The sequence below is a fragment of the Brachycentrus maculatus genome, unplaced genomic scaffold (genome assembly GCF_059751285.1).
Source record: "Brachycentrus maculatus isolate JH-2025_06_01 unplaced genomic scaffold, ASM5975128v1 h1tg000005l, whole genome shotgun sequence".
NCBI classification, from domain to species: Eukaryota; Metazoa; Arthropoda; class Insecta; order Trichoptera; family Brachycentridae; genus Brachycentrus; species Brachycentrus maculatus.
In genome coordinates, this window is record NW_028280760.1 from 3,075,020 (window position 1) to 3,102,754 (window position 27,735).

The following is a 27,735-nucleotide window of genomic DNA, read 5'->3' on the forward strand; positions in this document are numbered from 1 at the left end:
AAAATGAATAAATGAAAACACAATTAATTTCAACAAACATGTATTTTGTTCAAATCTGATGCATGCATAGAGACATTAAGGTTTTGTATCTAACTTTCATCTAGGCTTGAATTACGGTCAAGAGGTAGGGTATAGGTAGCTTTATGGTAAAAAATAAATATTAATTAATTAAATTTTTAAATTTCTGACAATATTGATCGACAACCAGATGGAAGTTTGAGCATCGCAGGACTTTCGACCAGGCTAAATGATCACTTTTTACACTTGTCTAACATTCATAACCATTCTTCCCATTATTGAACATCTACTACTACTACTACTACTACTACTACTACTACTACTACTACTACTACTACTACTACTACCATCACGTCGTTTCCCCGCAGGGGTAGGCAGAAAGGATGGAACGCCACACTCTTCTGTGCTGACATACACTCCTCGCCTCCTTTACATCCATAGATCTAGTCACACATGCCCTCCGATTACGCAGACTTTTGACACTGCCAGATTTTAGGTTCTGATTGATCTGATAGTGCCAAGTCTTTTTCGGTCATCCTCGTTCTATTTTCCCTCTTACATTCGCCACATATATTTTCGTAGTCATTCTCCTCGTTATCTATTCGCTACACATGTCCATACCACCGTAAAAAATTCTTCCTAATCTTTTCAATTATTCCTTGTTCAGCTTGTTCAGGATTGAACATACATATTACATTAATTTTTGAAATATATGTATATACATGTGCGCTATTGTTGGATTCATTTCATTCAGTTGAATTTTGATAGACTTGGAAGTTTGTCTGACTGTGACACCGTCAATTGAGAATCTGTGAAGTATATAGCATACTCCAATTAAACATTCAGAAGAATTATTCAGAATAAGTTTACATATATATTTTTAGGAGAGAGAACCTGAAATAACATTTCAATGTTTAGATACTCGTAGTTGACCAGTTGAAAACTATTTTTTGTCTATTATTCATTCCATCTACACTTAATATTCACCCTAGGGATGATGTATAATAATAGATGTGTCGTCTCAACTGAAGACACCCATAATATATCAATATTTCATCCATAGGGTGAATATCAAGTGTTTATGAGAAAAAAAAAATAAAACAAACTAACCATCCATAATGCCACTTCCGTAGGCAGAGAGAATCCAGCTCCACACCAGTCTGTCTTCGCCTCTTCCCCATTCGTACATCTTCTCATACATACATTACGATTATTCCGACTCCTAACCTGACCACTTTCAAGTATTTAAAATACTTTATCATGCCAAATTTTCCTTGGTCCTCCTCTGCCTCTATTTCTAACCACATTCAAATATTAGTAAAACAATAATTTGTATTTAAAGATCGAATTTATACTATCAATGACTCCCCCTTACGATTACGAAAAAAAAAATCCGTGCCTTTAAATAAAATGAAATTTTAAATTACATAGCGACTGGCCTGGCATTAAAACGATAAATTTGATCACACTGTACTTTTTCGACATTTTATCAAATGAGATTTCTTACTTTTAATTTAGATTTTACTTGATAATTACCACTATTTATTAAAATCTACATGTGACACGTGTTTCGATGCATTCCGCATCATTTTCGAACACCGTATGTGAAGCTATGTTTAAATTTTAGAGGTGTGTCCTTGATTTATTAACCTAAACATGTTGTTGAAGTTAATAATGCTCATAAGGATATTCAATCTCTAAAAAAACATACCTGTATCCAGTTTACGATTGGTAAAAAATAAAATAATACTTAACAATCTATAAACAACTGCGCAATATTATTTTGGGAATGCTAATTTCGTGACCACTTAATTTTTTCCTGGAAAAATTTAACTTGTTTAAATCTAAAAAACGAGTTATTAATGTGTGTGATATTTTCGTTATAATAAATTGATAATACAGTATGAGGTAATATATCGCTGATTAAATGCCAAAGGACCACAACGCAAAAAATAAACTCTTTATTCCAAAAATGGTGTCTAAATCGTCAACATTTTCATATTCGAAAGATACCCATGATTCTAGCGTTAGAAATGGACATTACTTATTGCGTCCTATTTGATAATTCGCTCACTCCTTTTAAGAACGTCATAAATCGAAAAAATAATTTTCTTTTTAGAGGAACGTTTTTAAAGTTTAAAAATATAATACAATTTCTTAAAAATAATTATCAAGCCACTTATTGAACTTTTTACTGTGCAACAGACCTTTTTAGGTTAAACCTGATGGTTTTTTCTCCATTTGAAAAATTACTACTTTATTTTAAAAAATAATTAAGCAATACCTTTTCAAAATGCAAAAACAACACTTTCTGACCAGTAGCGGGTAAATATTAAGTTAAAAATATGCCTCTTTTGCTGAGATATAGTATATATTCTGGGTATTCCGAAAACAGGCATAACTGAAAATTGACGATTTTTTATTTATGTCGTTCTTGAACGGAGTGAGCGAATTGTGATTGTTAAAATTTTTAAAAATGTTTATTAGGATACAAATACATTTTTTGTTGGTTCAATGTGTTTTCTTCTCACATCTGTCGTAGTAATGTTTTTTTTTCACAATTACCCTGATTGTACTTTCTGATTATCTCTGCATTCAAATTATTTATAATACTTGCAAAAAATCAATGAGTATGAAATTCGTTCTTATAAAAAATTGTAATTATTTTTTTCTACTGTCTTGGGCAAAATTTAGGTCATCGATGCGGCCCGGGGTGCAATTTGAGTTGGCCAGGCCTGGCGGTATACTGTTCTTAATTCGGCCTTCTTCTCGTGTCTAGTTACATGATCGCGGGCCGCGGGTTGGCCACCCTTGGTATACCCAGTCAAAGCTGCATAGTTTTGAAACTGCTGCATACCATATATCTCGCGTTGAAGGCATCGAGCAGTTAGTTACGCAATAACCGCTTCGAAGACGAGGAATTAGATTGACATACATCTTTTAAAAGCCGGTTAAAATGCGGACCAAGGTTGATCTTTCCACGTTCACTTTTGTTTCGAGCTGGTTATTCGCAGGTATGGGCTACTCAGGCTTGTGCCGGCTAACGACCTATGTAAAATAGTGAGTGCTTTATTGACGTGTGTCATCACGTTGACGTATTCATCTTTATTCCAATTATTACTTTATAGAAATTCGCATTAATTGATGACGCGTCTGCCTCATGACCTATGTAAACAAAAAATGAAAGAATGCAAGGCTGGTTCAATATTTTTTTTACGTACTTTGTAAATTAATCATTTTATGAGACACTGAAAAAAAACGGCCCAAGGTACGAACCTCTCCCCTACTAGAAGCTAGACATACGCAATACGAGAAATCTTTATTTTATTCTATTGCCTATGTGTATTGTATGTAGGAAGGAAGCTTTAAAAAATGCCTTTAGCAATCATTTACAGTAATTATTGACATCATTTGATTGTATTGCACATACAGTTATAAGAAAATTAAACACGACTGCCTTGAATCAAATTACCTACTATCGGTAGGTGCCGAAGAAAACTAATCGATCTACGATATTAATTAAATTTCTTCATCCAAATCACGTACAATTTAAAAATTTTGATGTCAAATGTGAAATATGTTAAGAGCTAGACATACGCAATACGAAACCAAATAGCAGTGATTGGTGCGATTAGCTTTATTTTTATTAATTATTATTTTATTTCCGCCTCCGTAGTGTAATGGCAGCACGCTCGGCTACCGTTCTGTAGGTCCCGGGTTCGATTCCCAAGGGGGGTAAAATAAATATAAGTGATTTTTTCACTGTTATATTTATTCAATATTACCCTGGACTGGTACCTGAAGCGGAGGGCTGATCACCTTTCCTTCATGCGTAAACGATCAAGATAACACTGCGTTTATATGAAGCAGTGCCCTATGCACCATTGGGGTGCGGATAAGGGTTTTATTATTTTTTTTTTACTAGGGTTAACAGCAGCAACATGTGGAAAACAAAACATTTAAAGATATACATTAAACCAGCCACTTATAGTTAACTGCGGCACTGCGTTTATATGACGCAGTGCCCTATGGACCATTGGGGTGCGGATAAGGGTTTTATTATTATTATATATTTTTTCACTAGGGTTAACAGCAGCAACATGTGGAAAACAAAACATTAAAAGATATACATTAAACAAGTCACTTATAGTTAACTGCGGCACTGCGTTTATATGACGCAGTGCCCTATGCACCATTGGGGTGCGGATAAGGGTTTTATTATTATTATATATTTTTTCACTAGGGTTAACAGCAGCAACATGTGGAAAACAAAACATTAAAAGATATACATTAAACAAGCCACTTATAGTTTACTGCGGCACTGCGTTTATATGACGCAGTGCCCTATGCACCATTGGGGTGCGGATAAGGGTTTTATTATTATTATATATTTTTTACTAGGGTTAACAGCAGCAACATGTGGAACACAAAACATTAAAAGATATACATTAAACAAGCCACTTATAGTAAACCACAGAAACATAAAAATTAGTATAAAATAATTAGTATAGATGTAGCAAATAAGCAGGTATTTATGAGAGAAAATATGTGTGAAAGGGTGTGATGATAAAATAAATTATTGAATAGAAAAAGGAAATTGTAACTATTACTTTTAAAGGAGTCGCTATTTAACCCTTAATTACTCGCATGGGGTCAAAGCAATTTCGCATAAAAAATTAAGCATTTTCTGCTTCGCATTTGATATTTAGTTCATTTTATTTCTTTTATATATGATAAAATCAATAAAGCACTTTAATAATAAGCAAATGTTTTATTATCTTATATATTTAATAAATAATAAGCAGCTATAGATTTCCTTCGTGCGAGTAATTAAGGGTTAAGGCGGGATAAAAGACAGCCCATAACTTAATTTTCTTCAAATCCAAAAAAAATTTAACGTAATTGAAGTTTTTCTTCGAAATAAATATATGGTTTTGAAAAGAAAACAGTTATTAAAAGGTAAGAAGTTTATAAAAAGTGAAGAAATTATAAAAAGTGTCGGCTTGTGGTCCGGTGGTTAGTATCGCGGACTCTTGAGTCAGAGTTTATCGGTTCGAACCCACTTTTCCACAATTTGATACTTATTTCTAATAATGAACCGTTTAGGCTCACAGAAATAGTATGAAATTGAAGTATTTTTGTAAATAAAAAAAAAACAAATATTTCTCTTTTATCTTATTGATTGTTGATTTTTGAAAAAAAAAAAATATTTTCTAAAAAAATCATTTCCGATTTGTGAGACACGTCTGGCTTTTCGCGCAGCCGATCGCTTATTGAATTGTGTGTTTGCGAGTACTCCTTTAATTAATGTCTATTTCGAATGTCACAGATTACGTCTGAGATGAGAACATGTTTACTTGAATAAAAAGACACAAAGCAAACAAAACAAAACCCTCACACGCGTGTGTTATACAATCCCCCATTGAATTAATTGTTCGTATTTGAACAAAACAATGATTGTTTACATAAATACATTATACATGTTTTGTTATTTTGGAGATGGCGACCTCCAAATCGTATGCCTTTTAGTGGTTCGTAAAGTTCGTCAACCGGAAACCTCGAACTTCAATGAAGGCCAAAAAATGATCTACAACTTTGTTCAACTCGACAATGCAAATTGATATGAACAATCCTGCTGAGAACTCTTACTTATTTGTTCAGTATGTTACATACTTGGAGCTTTTATTGTCGTGAATTAATATTGATTTACGTGTGCATTAAGCTATTTGAACAAGACTCGGGAAAACTTTGTCATCATCTCTAAAATAAATGCGAATGCTTAGTTATATGGTCACCTGGAGTGTCCCTTAAGACGGAGACTGACCGGAGCATTTCGTCGTAAGAAAACATCGTAACATCACTCGCGGCGAGCATGTTACGTTATGACGTTACGGCATTGCTGACTGACCGCGATCAGTGCTCGCTAGTGGCCTTGTGCTCAGTGTTGCCATATGTCACACCGAAAAATCTGAAAATCTGAATCAATAACCCAAAATCTGTATGAATCTTTGCAACATTGCATTCGTACTGTAGTTAAAATGTCGGACGACGAAGACGTGATTCTTGGTTCTGTGATTTTAATAAATTACTGCTTACTCCAAATAAAGAAAAAAAAAACGTTACTGGATTTCAAACGTGTACAAAAGAATTCCCCGCAGTTTGGGGAATTTCCTACAGATTGGCAACCCTGTACTAACCTAAAATTGCATCCGACTTCGGATGGAGCATTCGGAACGAGCGGCGAGCAGCTCGGCTCGGTGTACTGACTGCCTGAATGCTCGCATCGTAACATGTTACGTTACGACGAAATTATCCGGTCAGTCTCCGCCCTTAGAGATACAAATAAAGAGTTCATGCATTCGTAGAAGCCTGAGTGTAACAGACATAAATAGTAAGTTAGAGGAAAGGCAATTGAGATGGTATGGTGCATAGGACGCAGAGAACCTGATCATATCGTGAATCAGGCAATCGCCATGGATCTTCCTCGAAAACATCTAGAGGAAGACCAAAAAATTCATGGACGCTACAAAAGATACCATGATTCGAAGGTATGGCCTAAGTGACGTTGTCCATAATAGACGGACCTACAACCTGAGAACGAGGAGAGCTGAACCCAACAGTCTACAAAGACGATAAGTTGGGAGCCAAGAAGAAGAAGATGCTTAGAGAGGTATGCGGAAGGAGGCAAGGTGCATAATTTTTGCTATTTTTGATATCTTAAAAAAAAAAATTAAACAATATTTAGATTCAAAAGCAATGATTAATTTTTATTTTTTGATTTGCTGGATTAGTTTGCATACAAGGAAACCAATGCACCATTAAAAAATATATATTTTAGTTTACTTTTTTACACGGTATCACGTTAAACGTATCTACCGTGTGAATGGAAAGACCAGTTTAGGCAAAACAAAGGAATGGGTAAATGATCAATAGTTAATACTATGAAAATTGTAAAATAGTTTTTTTCTTATTTTTTTGTGTATATATAGGGTTAAAATAGATAAAAACAATAACGAAACGTATGTAAAAAGAACTCCACCGACAAGACACACAAAGTGCCTTGGTGGGTCTCTGCAAAAAATGTGTTAATTATGTTTATAAATTTTCAAATTAATGAATTTAAATAAAGTGTGTTTTATTAAGGTCATTTATCACAAAAACTGCGTTAAATGAATTAGCAATTTTCATAGTATTATTTACTAATCGTTGGTTTTTTAAATTCAATTGAAAATGAATAAATTCGATAATTCAATTTAACCAATTTTTCTTCCAGGCAACATTTTGGCATGGCAATTATACCATTTTATAAAATATTAACAAATTAGTAAAAGAAGTTTCATCAAAAATCTACATACTCAAACAAAAAACTTTGTTCAAATATTTATGAATAATTTTAAATTCACGTAAGTGGATTCCGTAATAGGACAAATATGTTACTATCTTATTAAGTTGAGAATATTGATGAAATCATAAATAAATAATCATACTAACGCACATAAGTGTACAATTTTTATAATGTATTTTTTTAATTATTAAAAAGTGTTGAAGCAAATACTGTTTTATAAAATTACGTAATTGGAGACAAATTTGTTATCTCTCAACTTTAAATCTAAAGATAAATACTTGTATTTTTTTATCGTAATGTTTAATATAAGTGTCAAATAAACTGTTTGCATTATTGGTACATAGCTACTGTAAACACTTGAAATCGTAAAGTGATATCAATTGCCCTTAGAATTTCAGTATACAGCGAAAAATATTATGGTTGGTCACACAAGCAAGTATAGTAAACCCCCCTATAACGCTGAAATAAGTACCGTGTTATCGGAGAGAACTATATACACGGGGTTAATAATTTAAATTGTATTTTAAAATTTCAACAAGACAATAATGAGTAATTTAAAATTAAAATACAATAGATAGGCGCCGTGGCGTAGTTGGGTAGACGCTGGACTGCGAAACTGGCGTCCCGGATACGATTCCCGCCAATTGCAAAATGAATTCAAGAAAGATTTATTTTTAATTGGTCAGGGTTTTGTGATGTATTTTTCACATTAACCTTCGTTATCCTTACTATCCTACCTACATAGAAGCATATAAAACAGACGATTTGTGAGTTGTGAGACGGTGTGATGACATACCGATAATAGGATTTCATTGGTACCGGGAATCATACAAAAACCGGAGTCCCACCTTAGCATTCGCGAAAAGATTTGCTAGTCATTTGTATAACCGCTGAAATACTTTACAGAGGTCCGGTTTTCAATTGTAGGTATAGCAAAACCTCGATTCAACAGACTTATTACGGGGAGGAGGTATCCGTTAAAGCCGAAAGTACGTTACCTATATAAAAATAGGTTTAAAATAAATCAAAAATGAAATTATGAAAACTGTATTTCGATGTGAATAAATTCATACAAAATGCAAAAAAAATTGTCTTCGGACACTCGTTGAGAAGTGACGTTGCTGTTTGATATCGACGCGCTTGCTTTTAGTTATCCTGCTTTGAAAAAGGAATGAGTTTTTTTTTCACTTTTGAAGCTTTGAGACATAATTTGTAATTATCGTGGGCGGTAAAAATTGTTTACATGTGGCAAAATTTGAAATGAAGCATGTATAGTACATATTAACAGGACCTTTTTTTTATATTTGACTAGATTTTTTTCGGTTATATCCGAAGTTCGTGGAATAGAGGTCCGTTATATCGAGGTTTAACTGTAATAAGAGTGCAGAATACACGGAATGCCGGAACGATTTTTTTTACTATGGACATTATTGTTTTGACAACGCACGACCTTGTCGAAAACAAAGTCATTGTCACTTTCAACGTTATACATAATCTCATGCAATATGCATACGATACAATGCTTATAATTAGAGCATAACTCAATAAATTAACAATTAGATTAAATTAACTTGGAATGAACGGAAATGTAATCAATTGTGTGGTTAACGCGTTTGGCTGCCATGCTGGTCTTGAGTTCGATTCCACTTCAACGACACGATAAATATTAGTGTTTTCACCTGTTTTTTTCCTAGGTTGTTTATACAAACTTGTATTATTTAGATTGGCAGTGACAGGGCATTGAAAGTCTATGAAATGAAAATTCACAAAAAATATTTTAATATATTTATTGAAACTCCTTACCTTTCAATAAATCTTTTCGTTTCAAGCCCATATCATTATTTCAAAGGAAACTCATTTTTTCAAACAAAAAATGTATTTTAAGCAAAAACACTCAATAACGTCAAATAATGTTGCCCGGGTTTAAAGAAAATTGAGTTGCAATTTATCGTATATTGGGCCTTTGATTATGTATTTAAAAAAAAAACTTAGTTAATTTTTTTATGTGGAATATTGCAGATTTTATAAAATTTTTAAATTGAATTTCGTTGAATGGCCCCATGACTTTATTTCACATCTTAATAGATTCTACCAATGAGGAGCAGATAATCTTTATATCGGATAATGTGTCTGTAAATGAAGAAGAATAAAATGAAAATGTCATTTAGTTAATTTGTTAATAAATAGTGGACGCAGGTAAAAGCATTTTCATATGTCCTTGGATTTTGTTTTCCTAATCGTATATTAAAAAAAATAATATTTGTATTACTTATATTGCGGCGGAATATCAAGCATAAAGATCATTAATTAGCACTGTCAAATCACTCTTTTCAAATAACATTTTAGCACCTAGTTTCAAGGAATCTAATTCGGGTTTTGCCCAATATTATGCAAATTTATAATTCAATATACCACCAAATACACTATTTACATATCGCCTACTCCTTCCTACATATCCTAGCAAAAGCGGCATATTTTTAACTTTATATTTACCCGCTACAGGGCAGAAAGTGTTGTTTTTGCATTTTGAAGAAAAGGTATTGTTTAATTATTTTTTTAAATATACTAAATATTTATCAAATTGAGAAAAAGCATTCAGGTTTTACCTAAAAAGATCTGTTGCACAGCAATAAGTTCAATAAGTGGCTTGATATTTATTTTTAATACATTTTATTATTCTCCTGAAAAATCTAGTTTTTTGATAAGGAGTGAGTGATATGTTTGAAAAATCTAGTTTTTTTAAAGGAGTGAGTGATATGTTATATGGTATACAGGACCATGCTTTCCAAATAGGCAGAAAATAAGTTTCCAGAACGATGTGACTAAAAATGACTTTTTATTGATTTGGTATTAACTTTCTGGAATGACATGTTCATTATTTTAAAATTTAAACACTTATATAAAACCACTTATTGAGCTTAATTTTATTACACAACTAGTTTCGAAAAGAACTGTAGTTTTCGAAACTAGTCGTGTGTAATAAAATAAAACTCAATAAGTGGTAATTTTATAAGAGTTTCATTTAAAAAATAATAAAAGTGACTCTTTTGCTTTATGTTTCATGTAAATTGATATGAAATATATTAAGAGCTAGAAGTACGCAATACGAAAAGATACGCAATTCGTCATTTAATTCATGTATATTTCGATTGTCACAAATTTGTTTGAATAATAGGAAAATTTTGTACACGGATACAATAAATTTGTCAAATTATCAGCTCTAATAAAAATTTAAAAACATGTATTCAGGCGTCTTCCAGTTTGTAAAATAATTCGGATAGGATCTATGATGCATACACCTAATTTTTACAAAAAAGTCACTGTTAAATAAAAGCATTCTTAAATCAGCCATAGATGGCTCCAGTGAACTCGCACATAAAGCGTCATGAGATTTATAATATATGAGGAAAATTTAATCCTAATGAAATTAAATTCATTTCATAAATTGATTCGGCAGTCACTTTGTGGTAAAATCTATACATTTTTAATTTAAGATTTCCTTAGTAAATGCCATTATTAAACAGTACTATTTACTAAGTAAAACTTTGATTAGAAATTAAATTAAAATTAAATGGCTTTATATTTTTTCTTCATCATTATTAATTTAACAATACGAATTCCAGTGTCTACCCATAAGGGAATAGTACCAGCAAAGTGTGTATTAAGTATTCCTACGAATAAAACAGAAAACAAGATATAGGTCCTCATTTCAAAACAGGACTTTAAACAAAGCCACATTATGACGTGAAACACAATGCATCAGACCCAGAATGAGATGCAACACCTTACATAATGATATGCAGGTAGGTAATTCATCATGACATAAATATCACAAGGTTATACCAACTACAGGGAATGATATTATAAAAACAGAATCTCAACATTTTCATTCGCTACATTAATATACGCCTCCATAGTGTAATGGTTAGCGTGTTTAGCTACCGTGCTGGAGGTCCCGGGTTCAATTCCCAGGGGGGTTAAAATGAATATTTTTGTGATTTTACGCACTAATATTTATTGAATATAACCCTGGATTGGTGCCTGAAGCGCAGGTGTGATCACCTTGCCTTCATGTAAGTAATGATCAAGATAACATTGCGTCAATACGATGCAGTGCCTTATGCACCATTGGGTGCGGATAAGGGGTAGAACATAAATTTTCATTTCAGCTTTACAAATTTTAGTGACGATATGGCAAAAATAAACAAAAAAGTTTAAATTATTAGAATTCATTTCACCAAAAGCTTTGAATAATTTCTGTATTCAGAATGATTTATTGTAAGTGTAAACAGTTGGTAGAATTCCGTTTTAAATGTCTTAATTAGACAAAACGCGTCACATGTTATCATATATATATATATATATATATATATCGCTCACTCCTTTCAAGAACGTCATATATCAAAAATCGACAATTTTCAGTTGTGCATGTTTTCGGAATGCCCAGAAAATGTACTATATCCCAGCAAAAGAGACAAAGTTTTAACTTAATATTTACCCGCTACAGGGCAGAAAATGTTGTTTTTGAATTTTGAAGAAAATGTGTTGTTTAATTATTTTTTTTTAAATATACTAAATATTTTTCAAATGGAGAAAAAACCTTCAGGTTTTACCTCAAAGGAACTGTTGCACAGTAAAAAGTTCAATAAGTGGCTTGATATTTATATTTAATACATTGTGTTATATTTTTAAACTTTGAAATCATTCTCCTGCAAAATCAAGTTTTTTGATTTATGACGTTCTTGAAAAGAGTGAGCGATACATGTAAATAAAAGTAGAATTAAATCTATTAACCTTGATTAATTTAGGATATATTACCCAACAATCGGAATGACGTTTGTCAATTTTATTATTTAAAAAAAATATGTATTTTATATTTTTCCATAAACAGTGGCGTAGGAGATATTTTTCTTTTCTTCAAAATATGGACTTTTATACTAGAATTAATTTGCATAATTTAATGAGCGTAAAAATATTGAAATATCATTTTTTAAGTGAGATTTTATTTTTAATAAATCCATTAACTGCAAATATATGCTAAATGCGAAAATCAACATTTTTTTACGTTGTGTTACGCTGACAAACATTATTCATAACCACTATATATTTTCTAAAATATTAAAAATAATCTTGATATATTCAATATACTTTACGTACGCATGCAAAAATTAACACAGAATACTCCTAAACCTTGCGATATTTCTAAATTCAAATAATGATATACGAGTACATAATTAAAAAACTAGAAATAGGAAAACAATCAAAATAACATTCTTCTAACCCTTATACACTTTAATTGTGCATAGGTCACTGCATCGTATAAGTGCTGTGTTATCTTGATCCTAACATTATAGAAAGAAAATCATACACACGAATTTTTTCACACGAGCATGCAATAAAATAATCCATTAAAAATGGAATATTTTTTGTGCCACCCTATTGGTAAACAATGACACCATTAGTTGCTGTTACAATTTATAATATTACCAGACCTCGACACTATTTGTTACTCAGGCGATGTTCGGAAAACTATCGAAAGAGCCATGTGAAGATGACTATGGAATATGGAGGAAAAAAACGCACCTATCAGAAACATTCATTAAAATAAAGTACCATAATTACTTTCGCTTCACTATATGCACTTGGATAATATAACATATTATACTTATGTTCGAATGGTGATAAAAGAAAAGAACGCAAAACTGAGATAAGCATTGTCGATTGGTTTGGCGTCCTATTCTCTCTGCCTAGTATATATATATATATATATATATATATATATATATATATATATATATATATATATATATATATATATATATATATATATATATATATATATATATATATATATATATATATATATATATATATATATTATATATATATATATATATATATACACATATATAAATATATATCTCCTTCTCAGGTGTTATATGGCGTCGTTCGTCAGTCATATTTGATATTTGTAAACTAGGAAGCTGCAGTATACAAACAGATTCAAGTGGCGCAAAATTAAACATCCAAGTATGTTTTTGAATAATTTTTTTCTAAATAAAAAACATTAAACGTGTGTGATGGAAATCTTTACTTGGACCTTAACATCTTTTTTCTGTTAAGTGGAAAAGATGATATCTAGTGTTGATACACATCTGTGCCCGTTTTATCAATCTGTTAGCATACTGCTGCCGTCTAGTTCACAAATGTCAAATACGATTGACAAATACGGTGATAAATTTTTTGCTACCCTGTTTGTTAAGATGTGGAGGTCCTCACCAAAAGGTTACATTTCCATTATAAATGATTTTAAGTAATCATGAATTCTAGCTTGTAAAATTGCTACTTTTTAGTGCGATATAATAATGTCAGACTAGTTTAACATAGGATTGGTTACGTTTTGTTGCAACTTAATTAAGATTTCGAAAGAATACAGTAAACAGAATTGAAGATGAACAGAAGAATACAGTAAACAGATTTGAATTTTAAGGATTTTTTTTGCAATATTTTTGGAAATGTAACTTTTTAGTGAGGACCTCCACATATCGCTCACTCCATTCAAGAACGTCATAAATCAAAAATCGACAATTTTCAGTTGTGCATGCTTTCGGAATGCCCAGAAAACGTACTGTATCCCAGCAAAAGAGGCATATTTTTAACATAATATTTACCTGCTACAGGGCAGAAAGTGATGTTTTTTGCATTTTTAAGAAAAGCTATTGTTTAATTATTTTTTTACACATAATAAATATTTTTCAAATGGAGAAAAAAACCTCCAGATTTTACCTAAAAACATCTGTTGCACAGTGAAAAGTTCAATAAGTGGCTTGATATTTATTTTTAATACATAGTATTATATTTTTAAACTTTAAAAACGTTCTCCTGAAAAAATCAAGTTTTTTTATTTATGACGTTCTTGAAAGGAGTGAGCGATATGGATATGTATGCAAAACAATAATATTTTACGTTTTTGCCCACAAACGAACTCACTCATAAAAAAAGCCTTTGACTCCGATTCTACTACACTAAGAAGCTTAGGACATTTTTGTCGGCTTGAAAAAAAAACTTTTATTCATAATATTAAAAAATTAAAATATCATTTGAATTTATGTGCTACAATCATGCGATATATTACCAAGATGATAATAACATGAACTTCAAACATATTATAATACTTTTTTTAAATAATTGTAATGATTATACTAGGAAATTACTGCAAAATTGCATACATTACAACATAAAAATAAAAACTTGAAGTTTTTATTGACTTACCAGATAATGAATATCATTAAACGAAGAAACCTTTACAATATATAATTGGTACTTATATAGATTCATCTTTTCATAATATCATGGATAGGCTGTAGGCTGTAGGCATAGGTAGTACTTTGCGGGTATTTTTTTTATAATGGGTATGTAAGGCATAAGTCTTTTTAGCATTTTTTTTCTTGACATCTCATCAAAGATGAAGAAAGTATTTATCGTCAGCCCCGTCAATGCCCAGACTTCCATATTTTCTTCATCTTTGATGAGATGTTAAAAAAATAATATGAAAGATAACTCCTAAAATTGGAGATAATCCAGATTTGTAAACAAGTATTTGGACTCACTCAAAATGTTTTAGCATTTTTTTCTTCATAAGCATGGGTCTTTATAACACATTATTTTCAAACTTACTTTGAAAAAAATGCAAATTATATATTTTTAAAAAGAGACCCATTTTTTCTTAAACAATGAATTATTTTAAGGTTATGCAATTTTACTTACTCGCGATAGCCATATTTTTTCAAAGTTCTTCATACAGAAAATATCCTAATGATAAAATAATAATAGCTTTTTCATAGTAATAATATAGTTATATTTGATGAATAGTAATAAAAATATTTGTTTTTTTAATCATTGATATATAGATAGTTAACTATCTAACTGCAGGGGTAGGCTGGGAGGATAGAACGCTATATCGTCCTGTCCTTGTAAATATTCATCGCCTCCTCCACATTCATGCATTGTCTTATTCATACCCGCTGATTATTCCTACTTCTGACTCGACCACTTTGAAGTATTTGAAGTGCTTGATTATAACAATTTTTCCACGTTCTTCCACTGCTTCTATTTCCAATTATATTCACCTCATAATATTTGTTTTACTGTTCTTATCATCAAAACATTCTTAATTTTATCGACACTTCCTTATTTCACCATTAGGACGTCTGTTATACATCGTTTTGTATTCTTTCCTTATCACCATTTGAATATTTATCATACAAAGTTTTGCCGCACATTTATCTAAGGGAACGCTCTTGACTGCATTCTGTCTACTTTCATACTTCTTTGCCAATTCAATGCTTCAGTTCTATGCATTAGGGTCGGTACACTTACATTTATTTTGACCTCCCTGGGAATCGACCGCGGGATCTTTAGAGCTGTTAACAAACCCGCTAACCACTACGCTATAAAGGTGTATTAGAATTGACGGATATTATATAATAAAAACGGTATACGCATGCTTATTCAATATTTCAAAACGTTGATATTTGCGTCATATTCAAGGAGTTGTAAAATACCCAATAAAATTCGAGTTATCTATCATTTATATGTCAGCCAAGTTTAAAAATTCAACATTGGCAACCGCAGATCGAAGAGAAATTCGTCACCTGAATGCAGAACTATTCTAACTGCTTGTAAAGAAATTTTAAAGGATACCTGATTAAACTTTCTAAAGTGAGTTCTCTCAAATATTCTGTAGTATTTTGAATATTGAGATTCATAAGGCCCAGTATTCGAATTTTCTCTAAATCCAGGAAACATTTATCATATATGAGCTCTAACTAACTAACTAACTAACCATCACGCCGCTTCCCCGCAGGGTTAGGCAGAGAGAATCGAACGCCACACCACTCTGTCTTTGCAAACATTCTTTACCTCTTCTACATTCATGCATCTCCTCATACATACCCGACGATTATTACGACTACTGAGCTCATTATTTGAGTTTTTTACATGGTTAATACAACTATTTCTTAAAATATATTGTGACACGTGGTTTGATGTATTCCTCATCATTTGCAAACACCGTTATCATGTGGAATGCATCGAAACCCGTGTCACAATACATCTAAAGAAAATGTGGTACTTACCAAGTAAAACTTGAATTAAAAATTGATAGATATTACCACAAAGGGATTGCCGAATCAATTCATGAAATTATAAATAAGTCATTTAAGAAAAAAATTCAGCTAAACTTAAAATTCGTTAAAAATAGTATGATTAATTAGGCTTAACAGCGGAGGGCTGATCACCATTCCTTGTTGATGATCAAGATGACTGCGTTTATATGCAGTGCCCTATGCACCATTGGGGTGCAGATAAGGGTTCGAAGATGATTAATTAAGTTTTGTACTGAAATTTCTTGGTGGAACTGCATTTTATAGAAGAAAATAAGAACCATGTAATTTTTTCCACATTAATTTTATTTGACCAGCAATCGGGTTTCGTCGTAACCGACATCATCGGACTGGACCAGTCGACGAAACCCGGTTGCTGGTAAAATAAAATCAATGTGAAAAAAAATTCATAGTTGTTAGTTTATTCTGTATGATTAATTATTGTATAATTTTTTTTTATTTTTTATTTAATTTGTAGAACTCCATTTTAATTTATGTATTAATTTTAAATCAAACACAGATTTTTTGAGCCTACTAAGTTGTATTTTACTAACAAAAAACACATAATAATTATATTGTGACAATTGTTTCGCCTTGTTAGGGCATTATCAAACGAATGTCAAATACAACTTAGTAGACTCAAAAAATCTGTGTTTGATTTAAAATTAATACATAAACGTATTATTTTTTGTCCGCATGTTTGATTGTGTTTAAGATGTTTCATGTAATAATTAAAATGATTTTATCAATAAAGTAAAGTGTAATAGAATCGAAAGTTCATAGGTCACAACACCCACATCCAGAGAGTACTGTAGTGCGTAATTGTGAATAAATTAATTGGGCTTCAGAGGATGGGGAGCACAGTCCATTTGAGATCGTGTATTAATCAAGAAAAAAACGATTCTCCTTGTATAACATATGAGTGACAGCTTTTCCCATTGTTTCATTTCTAATTATCAAACAAATTATATTCTTCCAAAGATAAGGTGAAACAAAGAAATCATGCAATAAAACTATTTGTATACCTCGTCTATACGAGGTTTTAAGCAGGGCTGGGGAATCTAGATCCTTACTAAATAAAACAACACAACAGCGAGCTAAATGGATAGGGCATAATGTAAGACACCCAGGCCTGCTTCTTACGATTGCGGAAGGAATGTGCGAAGGTACAAACTACAGAGGACGACCCAGCTTAAACTACATGGACCAAATAATCTCCGGCTTGCGCTGTAGCGGGTACGCCGAGTTGAAGAGACGAGCAAAGGATAGAGGTGGATGAAGACTGACCATGAAAGAAAAAAACCAATCATCACACAGATTGTAACCCACGAAAGAAAAGATTCAGTAATATTTTTTCAGCTTCCGAGGTGTAATGGCAGCACGCTCGGCTACCTTACTGGAGGTGCCGGGTTCGATTCGCAAGGGGCTTCAAAAAATAAAATGGATTTTTTCACTTTGATATTTATTCAATGTTACCCTGGACTGGATCCAGAAGCGGAAGGCTGAACACCATTCCTGTATGTGTTAACGAACAAGATGACACTGCGTTTATATGATGTAGTGCCCTATGCACCATCGGGTGCGGATGAGGGCTTAAAGAATAATATTTTACATGTTATACGTGTTAAGTGATCATAATTTTTATTTAAATGCCAATATGATCAACCAATGCTGGAATCAAGATAACTCTGCATGGAAGTCAAACAAAATAATATGTATGATGTGTAAAAATAGATGGTATAAAAATACTTAAGAAAAAAATTAAAGCTCATTACATATAAATCTTGAAAAAATATACAAAAAAGACTACCATACCATTTATTATTTAACATTAACGAGTGTAAGTCCCTCTCCAAGCACAAGAGCTCAGTCTCTTTTTTGGAGAGGCACAGCGAATCGAAATATAAAAGTTTTCTATATGTATAAATGTTTCAAATGTATTACGTTATAAATAAAAATGTAAATGTATACAAAAAAAGTATTTTAAACTTTTTTATATTACGGACTTTCGGTTTTAACGAAGACCCCCAAAACCCACAATTAGTCCGTTATATCGAGGTTTTACTGTATTAAATAAATGGATAACCGACTATCGAATTTCATCAACACTTAAAACCCTGTATTTTTTATTGAATTTGTCAACTTTAACAAAAAATGTTAAATATTGAAATGTGGTATTTTAATGAAAATGTATTATTTTTTTAATTACTGTTTTACTTAGTAAATACCACTATTTCTTAAAATCTACCGTGAAACGTCGGCTGTCCAAACTTAAAACACAGTAAGGGACATTTTTTGTAGGTAATACGATTTTTTTTTCATTTTTGGACTATGTAGAATGTCCAAAAATAGTCCAAAAATGCAAAAAAACATAATACAAAAAAATGTCCCTTACTGTGTTTTGAGTTTGGACAGCCGACGTTTTTCGATGCATTCCGCATCATTTTCAAACACCGTATGTGAAACTAAATCTAAATTTTAGAGTTGGGTCCTTGGGACGTTGAAGGTTGAAGAGGGGGTCTAGCTCTAAAATTTAGAATTAGCTTCACATACGGTGTTTGAAAATGATGCTGAATGCATCGAAACACGTGTCATAGTACATTTTAAGAAATAGTGGTATTTACTAAGTAAAACATTAATTAAAAATGGATATATTTTACCACAAAGCGACTGCCGATTCAATTAATGAAATAAGAAAATTGATTCATGGCAATCATTTAATTTATTACAAAGACAACTGACGAGTTTATATTTTTATATATTTTATGATTATATTTTGACAGTATTAGTATAATTCAGATCAAATGATCTCATAACTTTTATTTATCCTTTAGAGATTCAGCATATACAAATACTTATCATCGATAATTAAATGGATTTATTGTCGTTGATAGTTTTTTTTGCGCGGTTAGGTTGCCGCCAACGGTCGTAATAATATCATATGACGATAAACCTATGGCTAGACGTTTCAAATATTCATAATTTTTAAAAATGATGACTATAAATAAAAATATTATCAATGTTAGAATCATTAAAACGTCCTTTATTTATTTAAAATTCAAAATGTTATTACCTATTTTTTAAATGGGCAATAATTTATCGGTGCATAAAATGTGAGATCGTATAAAAATAAGTATCAAATTTTCTTAATAATGATATGGGTTTGAAAAGAAAAGAGTTCATGAAAGATTAAAAATGTTATTTAAAATATATATAAAATATGGATCCATGATAAATGATCCAAGAAGGATATATGATATGGTATATAATGGATACAGCTGACGTTAGTGAAGGTGCTCAGTTTGAATGACCGTACTGCTTAGGAATAGTAGGTTATGAAATCCTTCGCCTCCGTGGTGTAATGTTCAGCACGCTCGGTTACCGTTCTGGAGATCCTGGGTTCGATTCCCAGGGGGGGTAAAATAAATATTATTTTATCACTCTAATATTTAATTAATATTACCCTGAAATGAATAATAAATTTGGATAATTTGTGCAGCGCCATTTTCGTAAATACTTTATCAAGGGCGTAGGTCTTCATGAAAGAACTATAAATAACGCTTACAAAATGGTTTCTAAATTGATCTGAGGATATTGATTACAACAAAACTTGATCATGTCGTTAAGTCGTATTTTATTATAATTATATGCAGTTCCGAGAAATAACGCATAAAGACAATCTCGCTTCATGCAATAAAGTTTGAAGTTTATTGCTTGCAGTATATAAAATAAAACGATGATGTATCATCGGCTTACTTCGTGAAGAGAGCAACTTCATTTTAATTAGAATTCTGTTACAAACCCTTGCCCGCATCCCAATAGTTTTAAGGCCACACCATAATATAAACGCAGTGTTATCTTGATAGTTAACACTTGAAGGAAAGGTGATCAGCCCTCCGCTTCAGGTACCATTCCAGGGTAATATTGAATAAATATCAAAGTGAAAAATTACATATATTTACTCGTATATTATCCCCCTTGGGAATCGAACCCAGGACCTCCAGAACGGAAGCCGAGCGTGCTGATCATTACACTAAGGAAGCGGACTAAAGATTAAAGAAAAGGAGAGTTTAAGAACATTACAATTTATTTTCTAGAATTGCGGACATAATCTCTTGATAAAGCTAAACGCGATTAAACTGTAATATGATTTTTTATTAAAATTAAATACTTGAATAATCCACTTTATCGAGTTTTATTTTTATTTACGACTAGTTTCGAAAACGACAATTCGCTCACTCCTTTCAAGAACGTCATAAATAAAAAAAACTTGATTTTTCAAGAGAACGTTTTTAAAGTTTTAAAATATAATACAATGTATTAAAAATAAATATCAAGCCACTTATTGAACTATTTACTGTGCAACAGATCTTTTAAGGTAAAACCTGAAGGATTTTTCTCCATTTGAAAAATATTTGGTATATTAAAAAAAATAATTAAACAATATCTTTTCTTCAAAATTCAAAAACAACACTTTCTGCCCTGTAGCGGGTAAATATTTAGTTAAAAATATGCCTCTTTTGCTGGGATATAGTACATTTTCTGGGCATTCCGAAAACATACACAACTGAAAATTTACGATTTTTGATTTATGACGTTCTTGAAAGGAGTGAGCGAATTGTTTTCATCTTCTATTATTTCTTTCTTTCATTGAAATTTGCAAATCATATCATGGAAACTAACCACTCATTTCACTCTCATACACTTAAATTATTACACTCTGTTACAAATAAAGGTCAAGTCATGAATAATTTAGAAAATTTAGAAATGCATAAATATTTAAATTCAGATAAAACAATAATTAATAATATACTGTTTCAAAATACGTCACCATTATTATCAATGTTTCCTTTTACAAAAAATGTTGTTCCTTAACCCCCCCTCCCTATATTTATTAACCTATATATATTTTTATATATAGGTTAATAATTATATAGGTTAATATACACCTAAATATATTTTTATTCGTTGGTTTTAATTTGTACCAGAAGATGAAAACAATTGTCGTTTTCGAAACTAGTCGTAAATATAAATAAAACTCAATAAAGTAGATTATTCAAGTGCTTAATTTTAATAAAATAATCATGTCATTCCACAAGGTTAATGCCGAATCAATAAATATGATTAAATATGATAATGTAATATGATTTAATACTATTTTATATTACTGAAAATTTTAATTTAATGATTTTGACTGTAAATAAAAATAAAACTTGACACTGGCAGAAACTGGATTGTTGATTCTTCTTTGACTCTGTTTGCACCAAAGTGGTGCATAGGGCACCGCAATGTTTGTCTTGGTATTCAAATTGTTGGATTTAGATTTGGAATATACTTATGTAATTCCTGTTTTTTATATCCTTTCAACTTACATATGGTATATGCAAGATTTGTACAATAAATTCAAATAGTTTTATAAATTTCAAACATTAGCCAGTAATCACTAGTCTGTTTTTGTATAGTTGGAAGTTATTGCTTCATAGTGATAACTCCCACCAATATACAAATATTATGTTCAAAAAGTTTAATAAATAAATACATTTATACTAACTATCTAACCATCACGCCGTTTCCCGTAGAGAGAATAGAACGCCATACCACTCTGTCTTTCTTTTTGTATTTGGACACACTCAAAATATTGTAATTAATTCATTCGAACCCTTATCCGCACCCCAATGGTGCATAGGGCACTGCATCATATAAACGCAGTGTTATCTTGATCGTTAAAACATGAAGGAAAGGTGATAAGCCCTCCGCTTCAGGTACCAGTCCAGGGTAATATTGAATAAATATTAGAGTGAAAAAATCACTTTTTTTTTTTTTTTTTTTTTTATTTTATTGGAAGGAAGAACAACAGTTACAATATATGATACATACAGAATACAAAAAATAAAATCATGAGTACCAATTATAGTTCTTCACAACTATACATAAGAGAGGTCTATATAAAGGAAGAGACATGAGACAAGGATGGGATAAAGAGAAAAGGAGATGGCAGTGATAGGAAAGAAAGAAAAGGAAAGGACAGGGAATAGAATTACTTTTTTAGGTTTATAAGATTTCGAACAATTTAGCTTTAAATTTTAAAAGATTGGAGTAGAACATATCAAGGTCGGTACAACATTCATTAAATTTTCCACAACTTCGATAAATAAAGGAATTTTTTGTATAGTTCTTTGTTGGTGCTGGATTATAAAAGGTATGACTATGCCTATTGATTCTAATTGGACAGTGAAAAGGTATCTGCGCAAGAAGATAAGGGCTCTCAGTCATATTATTTATAACTTTATACAAAAAACATAAATCTGATATATTCCTACGTTTACTAAGTGAAGATAATTTATGGAAGGCTAAAGATTCTTCATAAGAGTTGAAACTTAAATGAAGCTTACCATCCATCATTTTTAGAAATTTATTTTGAATACGATCAAGTTGAGCTATATATATAGCGTACTGAGGGTTCCAAACGACTGAGGCGAATTCGAGGTGACTACGAACATAAGCGTTATATAAAGTTACAAGAGATGATGTATTTTTAAATGGTTTAGTGGTTCGAAAAATAAAACCTAAGTTTCTGTAGGCCTTATTAACGCAGGCTTCAATATGTGAAGAAAACAAAAGTTTCTCGTCCATTATAACACCAAGGTCTCTTAATTCAGTTTTCCTGGTCAGCCGACTATTGTTAATTTCATAATCAAACATAATTTTATTTTTTTTTCTTGTGAACGTAATGCTAAAACATTTATTGACATTCAGAAAAAGCTGATTAAGATTACAATAAGACACTAGATTATCGAGATCGTTTTGCAACATTGAACAATCGTCTAAAGACTTGACTCGTATAAATAACTTGGTATCGTCAGCAAACATGAGAAAATTTTGATTGATATATTTGTTAATATCGTTTATGTATATTAAAAATAATAATGGGCCCAGGTGGGATCCTTGGGGAACCCCAGAAGGAATCATAATGTAATTAGAAGTAAATCCTAGAACCGCTACCGCTTGGCTTCTATTTTCAACATAAGAAATGAGCCATCTAAGAAGATCACCATGAATACCCATTTCGCGAATCTTACGAATCAAGACATTGTGATTTATTTTGTCGAAGGCCTTGGCAAAATCAGTATATATGGCGTCCACCTGGTAGCCCTCTTCCATGGCCGATAGTATGAAATGATTGAACTCAAGCAAATTTGACTCAATCGACCTGCCTCTTAAGAATCCGTGTTGGTTCAATATAATGTCATTTCTTATTACTGGGTTGATTTTATCCGTGACAATTTTTTCCATAGTTTTTCCAAAAAGTGGAAGTTTGGATATCGGTCTATAATTACTGATATCGGATCGGTCACCACCTTTGTGGATAGGAGTAATGAGTGCTCTCTTCCACACGGAGGGAAAACATCCCTCTCTAAAAGATTGTGTATACAACTTGGAGAGCGGAATGGAAAGTTCCACAGCACAATGTTTAATAAGCAAAGGGTGAATACTGTCTGAACCAGGACCCTTATTGACATCAATATTACTAAGGTATTTAAGGACAGTAGGTCGATCAAAGTCAATTATATTCAATGAAGTGCTTGTTTCGTTATCATTAGTTTGAGGAGGCGCCATACATGATGTACTGCCAGAAGAGTCAGGTACAAAAACGGACTTAAAATAATCGTTAAATTGATTTGATATGGATAAACCGTCACAGGAAGATACATTGTTTAAATGCATTGACGACGGTAGATTAGAGTTGTTACATCTTTTGTATTTAGAAAATGACCACAAAATTTTTGGGTTTGTTTTCAAGGTTTCTTCCACACTTTCAATATATTTTTCGTAACATATTTTATGAACGGTTTTTTGACGAGATCTTAAGAGGGAAAAAGTTTGAAAATCTTCAACTTGTTTAAATTTCTTCCATTTTTTATGGAATTTAGATTTTTCTTTCAATATCTTTATTAGGGCTTTGCTATACCAAGGGGGGTATTGATTAGGGCTAAAAACTATTTTTTTAGGGACACGTAATTCAATTATATTATAAATAATGTTATAGAATTTATCCGTAGAATCATTTACGTTCATATCATGGAATTCAAGATCCCAATTTACTTGAGCGAGGTCCTCTTTCATTTTGGAATAATCAGCCTTGTGGAATAGCTGGACTTCTCTTGCGTTTGGCTTCAGACATCTTGTGGGATTCAAGAATGAAAGTTGAAAGTCAATTATTAGAGATTTGTGGTGGCTGTCTTCGGGAACAATCGGATGCGTGCAATGAGATGTAAGGCAGTGGATAAAATTAGTCATAACGAGATCTAAAATCCTATTAAGTCTGTTGCGTTCATTATTAAATTGTAGTAAACCGTGTAAAGCTAAGAATTCCACAAGTAGTCTACTAGTATCCGAATCATAATTTGTAGGTGAGAGTGAATTACTACCCTCATCCAAAATCCAGTCAATTTTAGGTAGGTTATAGTCACCTAGCAAAAGAAGAATATCATAAGGTTTGTCAGAAAGTGCAGTTTCTACACTGTTGAGATGCGCTACAAGACTTGAGGTATAATTACGTCCCTGAGGGTGATATGAACAGCAAATGTGGATTTTTTTATTGGAGTTAATATCAAATGAAACCCAAATATCTTCAGCTGCGGAATTCCAGACAACGTTTGATGTTGCGTTGAGTCTATTGTGAGTTGCGATTAGAACACCACCACCAAGTTTACAATTAAGATTAGCGTAGTCACGATCTCTTCTAAATACACAATATCTTGAATCAAAGAGTTCGCTATTATGAATACCATCCAATAACCAAGTTTCCGTGAAACATATAACATCATAATCACTATTCAAAATATTTAGTTGGCATTCGTGAGTTTTCCCTCGAAGCCCGCGTGAATTTTGATAGTAAATTTTTAGGTCACTCGCGCCTGTGAAGAAAAGCAAGGTAAATACAAAACAATAATATACGCAAAGTCGATGAAATCTTTGACGCTGGAAATGTAAAATATTGATGAATTAGGTGAGTAATTCCATTTTGACTCTATATCAAAACAGAATAACTTTACAGAAATAAATTTAGTTATGAAAAGAATGAGACTGAGCACCCAAATTAACATTAAAATAAGTGTAATGGTAAAAAGTAAATGGGTTGCAGGGTGTAAGAAAGGGAAGCTTGTGTGAGAGGGAAGGAAGTGTATAGGATAGATAGGAATTTGCAATGCTATTACAATAATTGAGGCGAATAGTAATACATAATAAAAAGCTATTAAAAAGAAATACAGAAATTTAGTGATCACGAAATATTTTTTTAATTTCGTCTTCGGAAGATATTTTAAAAAATGGAGAAGTGTCGTTCTTTCTTGCAAATACTTCACCATTTTTTTCCCAAATATACTTAAAATTTGCTTTTTGAGCTGCATCCCTGCACCTCCTCAACAACTGTTTATTGAAGAGGGTAAGATGATTATTTATATAAATTTTGCCAGAACCTGGGAGCCCCAGTTCGGCGTAAGATAGGCCCTTTTTTTTACGGCTCGAAGTGACCAGTTGATATTTCGTTTTCGATTCTTTAATTCTAACGATCAAGTTTTTAGGCTTACTTGAGGGTTGGAATTTTCTCACTCGGTGTGAAGACTCAATATCAGAAGCTTTGACTTCAATATTTAATGCGCCGCATATTTTAAATGCGATTTCCATCGGATCCTCTTTGGTTGATTCTGGAAACCCGGATATTTCTATATTGTTAGAACGCAGAAATTGTTCCCGACGATTCTCATCCCGTTCTATACGTGATAATCTGGCGTCACATCTTTCTTCAACGTGGGCCAATCTTGCTTTAAGTTCTTGGTTTTCAAACTCGACGGCTGAGATTCTATCGCTGACTTCCGTTACCTTCGTTAGGATATCCATATACATTTGTTGAAAGATATTAATTTTGTTTAAAATGTCTTCCCTATTTCTCTCCGCCATCTCGGCCATCTTCTGGACTTCCAATTGGAGGACAGATATAGCGTTGCTTATCTCAGCCGATAATGGCTGCGGAGACTGAGGAGCTGAGGATGCTGGAGAGCCTTTTTCTGAGATCTTTAATTTAGAAATTTTGGGTGGCATTTTAATTTTCAATTTGCTTGCGAGTATTTATTTATTTAATTACGAATATATATATATTTTTTAAATTTCTTATTTACAATTGTATGTCAAATCCTTGAAAGCAGTTAGGTTAAGAGTGGAAATAATCGGCGGGTATGTATGAGGAGATGAATGAACGTAGAAGAGGCGAATAATGTTCGCAAAGACAGAGTGGCGCGGCGTTCTATTATCTCTGCCTACTCCTGCGTGAAGCGGCGTGATATATTTTATTAGACCCCTTATATTTATTAGACCCCCCTCTGGGAATCGAACCCGGGACCTCCACAACGGTAGCCGAGCGCGCTGACCACTACGAGCGCACTACGGAGGCGGACAAAAAACAAAACAAATAGCAAATTATCCAGAGAAATAAATTCAAGCAAACTTACACTCCAAAAGTGTCCGTTTTCTTATTCATTAGTGAGTCGTTAGTCCTGATGCTCGTCTCGGTGCCCATATTTCAATATCACACAGTCTGCACTAATCAACGGCCAATCAAACGATATCAACAAGTCTGCAGCGAAACGGCACAAGCGATGCGTCGCGTCCAGCGCGATATACTGGCCGGTGACTCAGTCGGCCGTCGGAACCCGACTGGAGAATGGGAGAATTGGTGCCTGAATACGCGCGGAATGGAAAAAGCCGCTCGGATTCAACGTTCTCACTGTAAAACTGGCGATTCCCACTCGTGCAAGTACGTAGAGGGCCATATAATGTTATGTTATAAAGATCGATGAGAGGAATTTAAACTAATATACTTGTACAACGTACCCAGTGACACATAACTCGTATTCGCACGTAAAATTGTTTTCATATTGGAACTCGATTTGCTAAAAAATCTCTAAGGCCATTGAATGGAGAAATAGTGGGAATCACTACTTCTCCGTGTATTTAGAGTGTCATATAATGTTCTGCTATATACTCGTAGATCGATAAGAGGAACACACTTGAACACACGAACACACTTGTTCAACGTACCCAGTGACACATCGCTCACTCCTTTAAACAACGTCAAATATCAAAAATCGTCAATTTTCAGTTTCGCATGTTTTCGGAATTCCCAGAAAATGTACTTTATCCCAGCAAAAG

The 27,735-nt window shown here is 32.3% G+C and overlaps 1 protein-coding gene across 2 annotated transcripts in view; it reads right to left on the reverse strand.

Moving 5' to 3' along the window:
* LOC148313866 (epidermal retinol dehydrogenase 2-like) overlaps positions 1–27,735 on the reverse strand; it is a 40,297-nt gene that overhangs the window by 3,503 nt on the left and 9,059 nt on the right. The window contains exon 1 of one of the 2 annotated variants that reach the window (XM_088278132.1): positions 27,036–27,240. The exons of the other annotated variant lie outside the window; for it this stretch is intronic. Coding sequence (XP_088134258.1) covers positions 27,036–27,103 — 68 coding nt within the window. The 5' untranslated portion in view covers positions 27,104–27,240. Of the gene's footprint in view, positions 1–27,035; positions 27,241–27,735 lie in introns of those variants that run through there. 2 annotated transcript variants of the gene reach the window in all.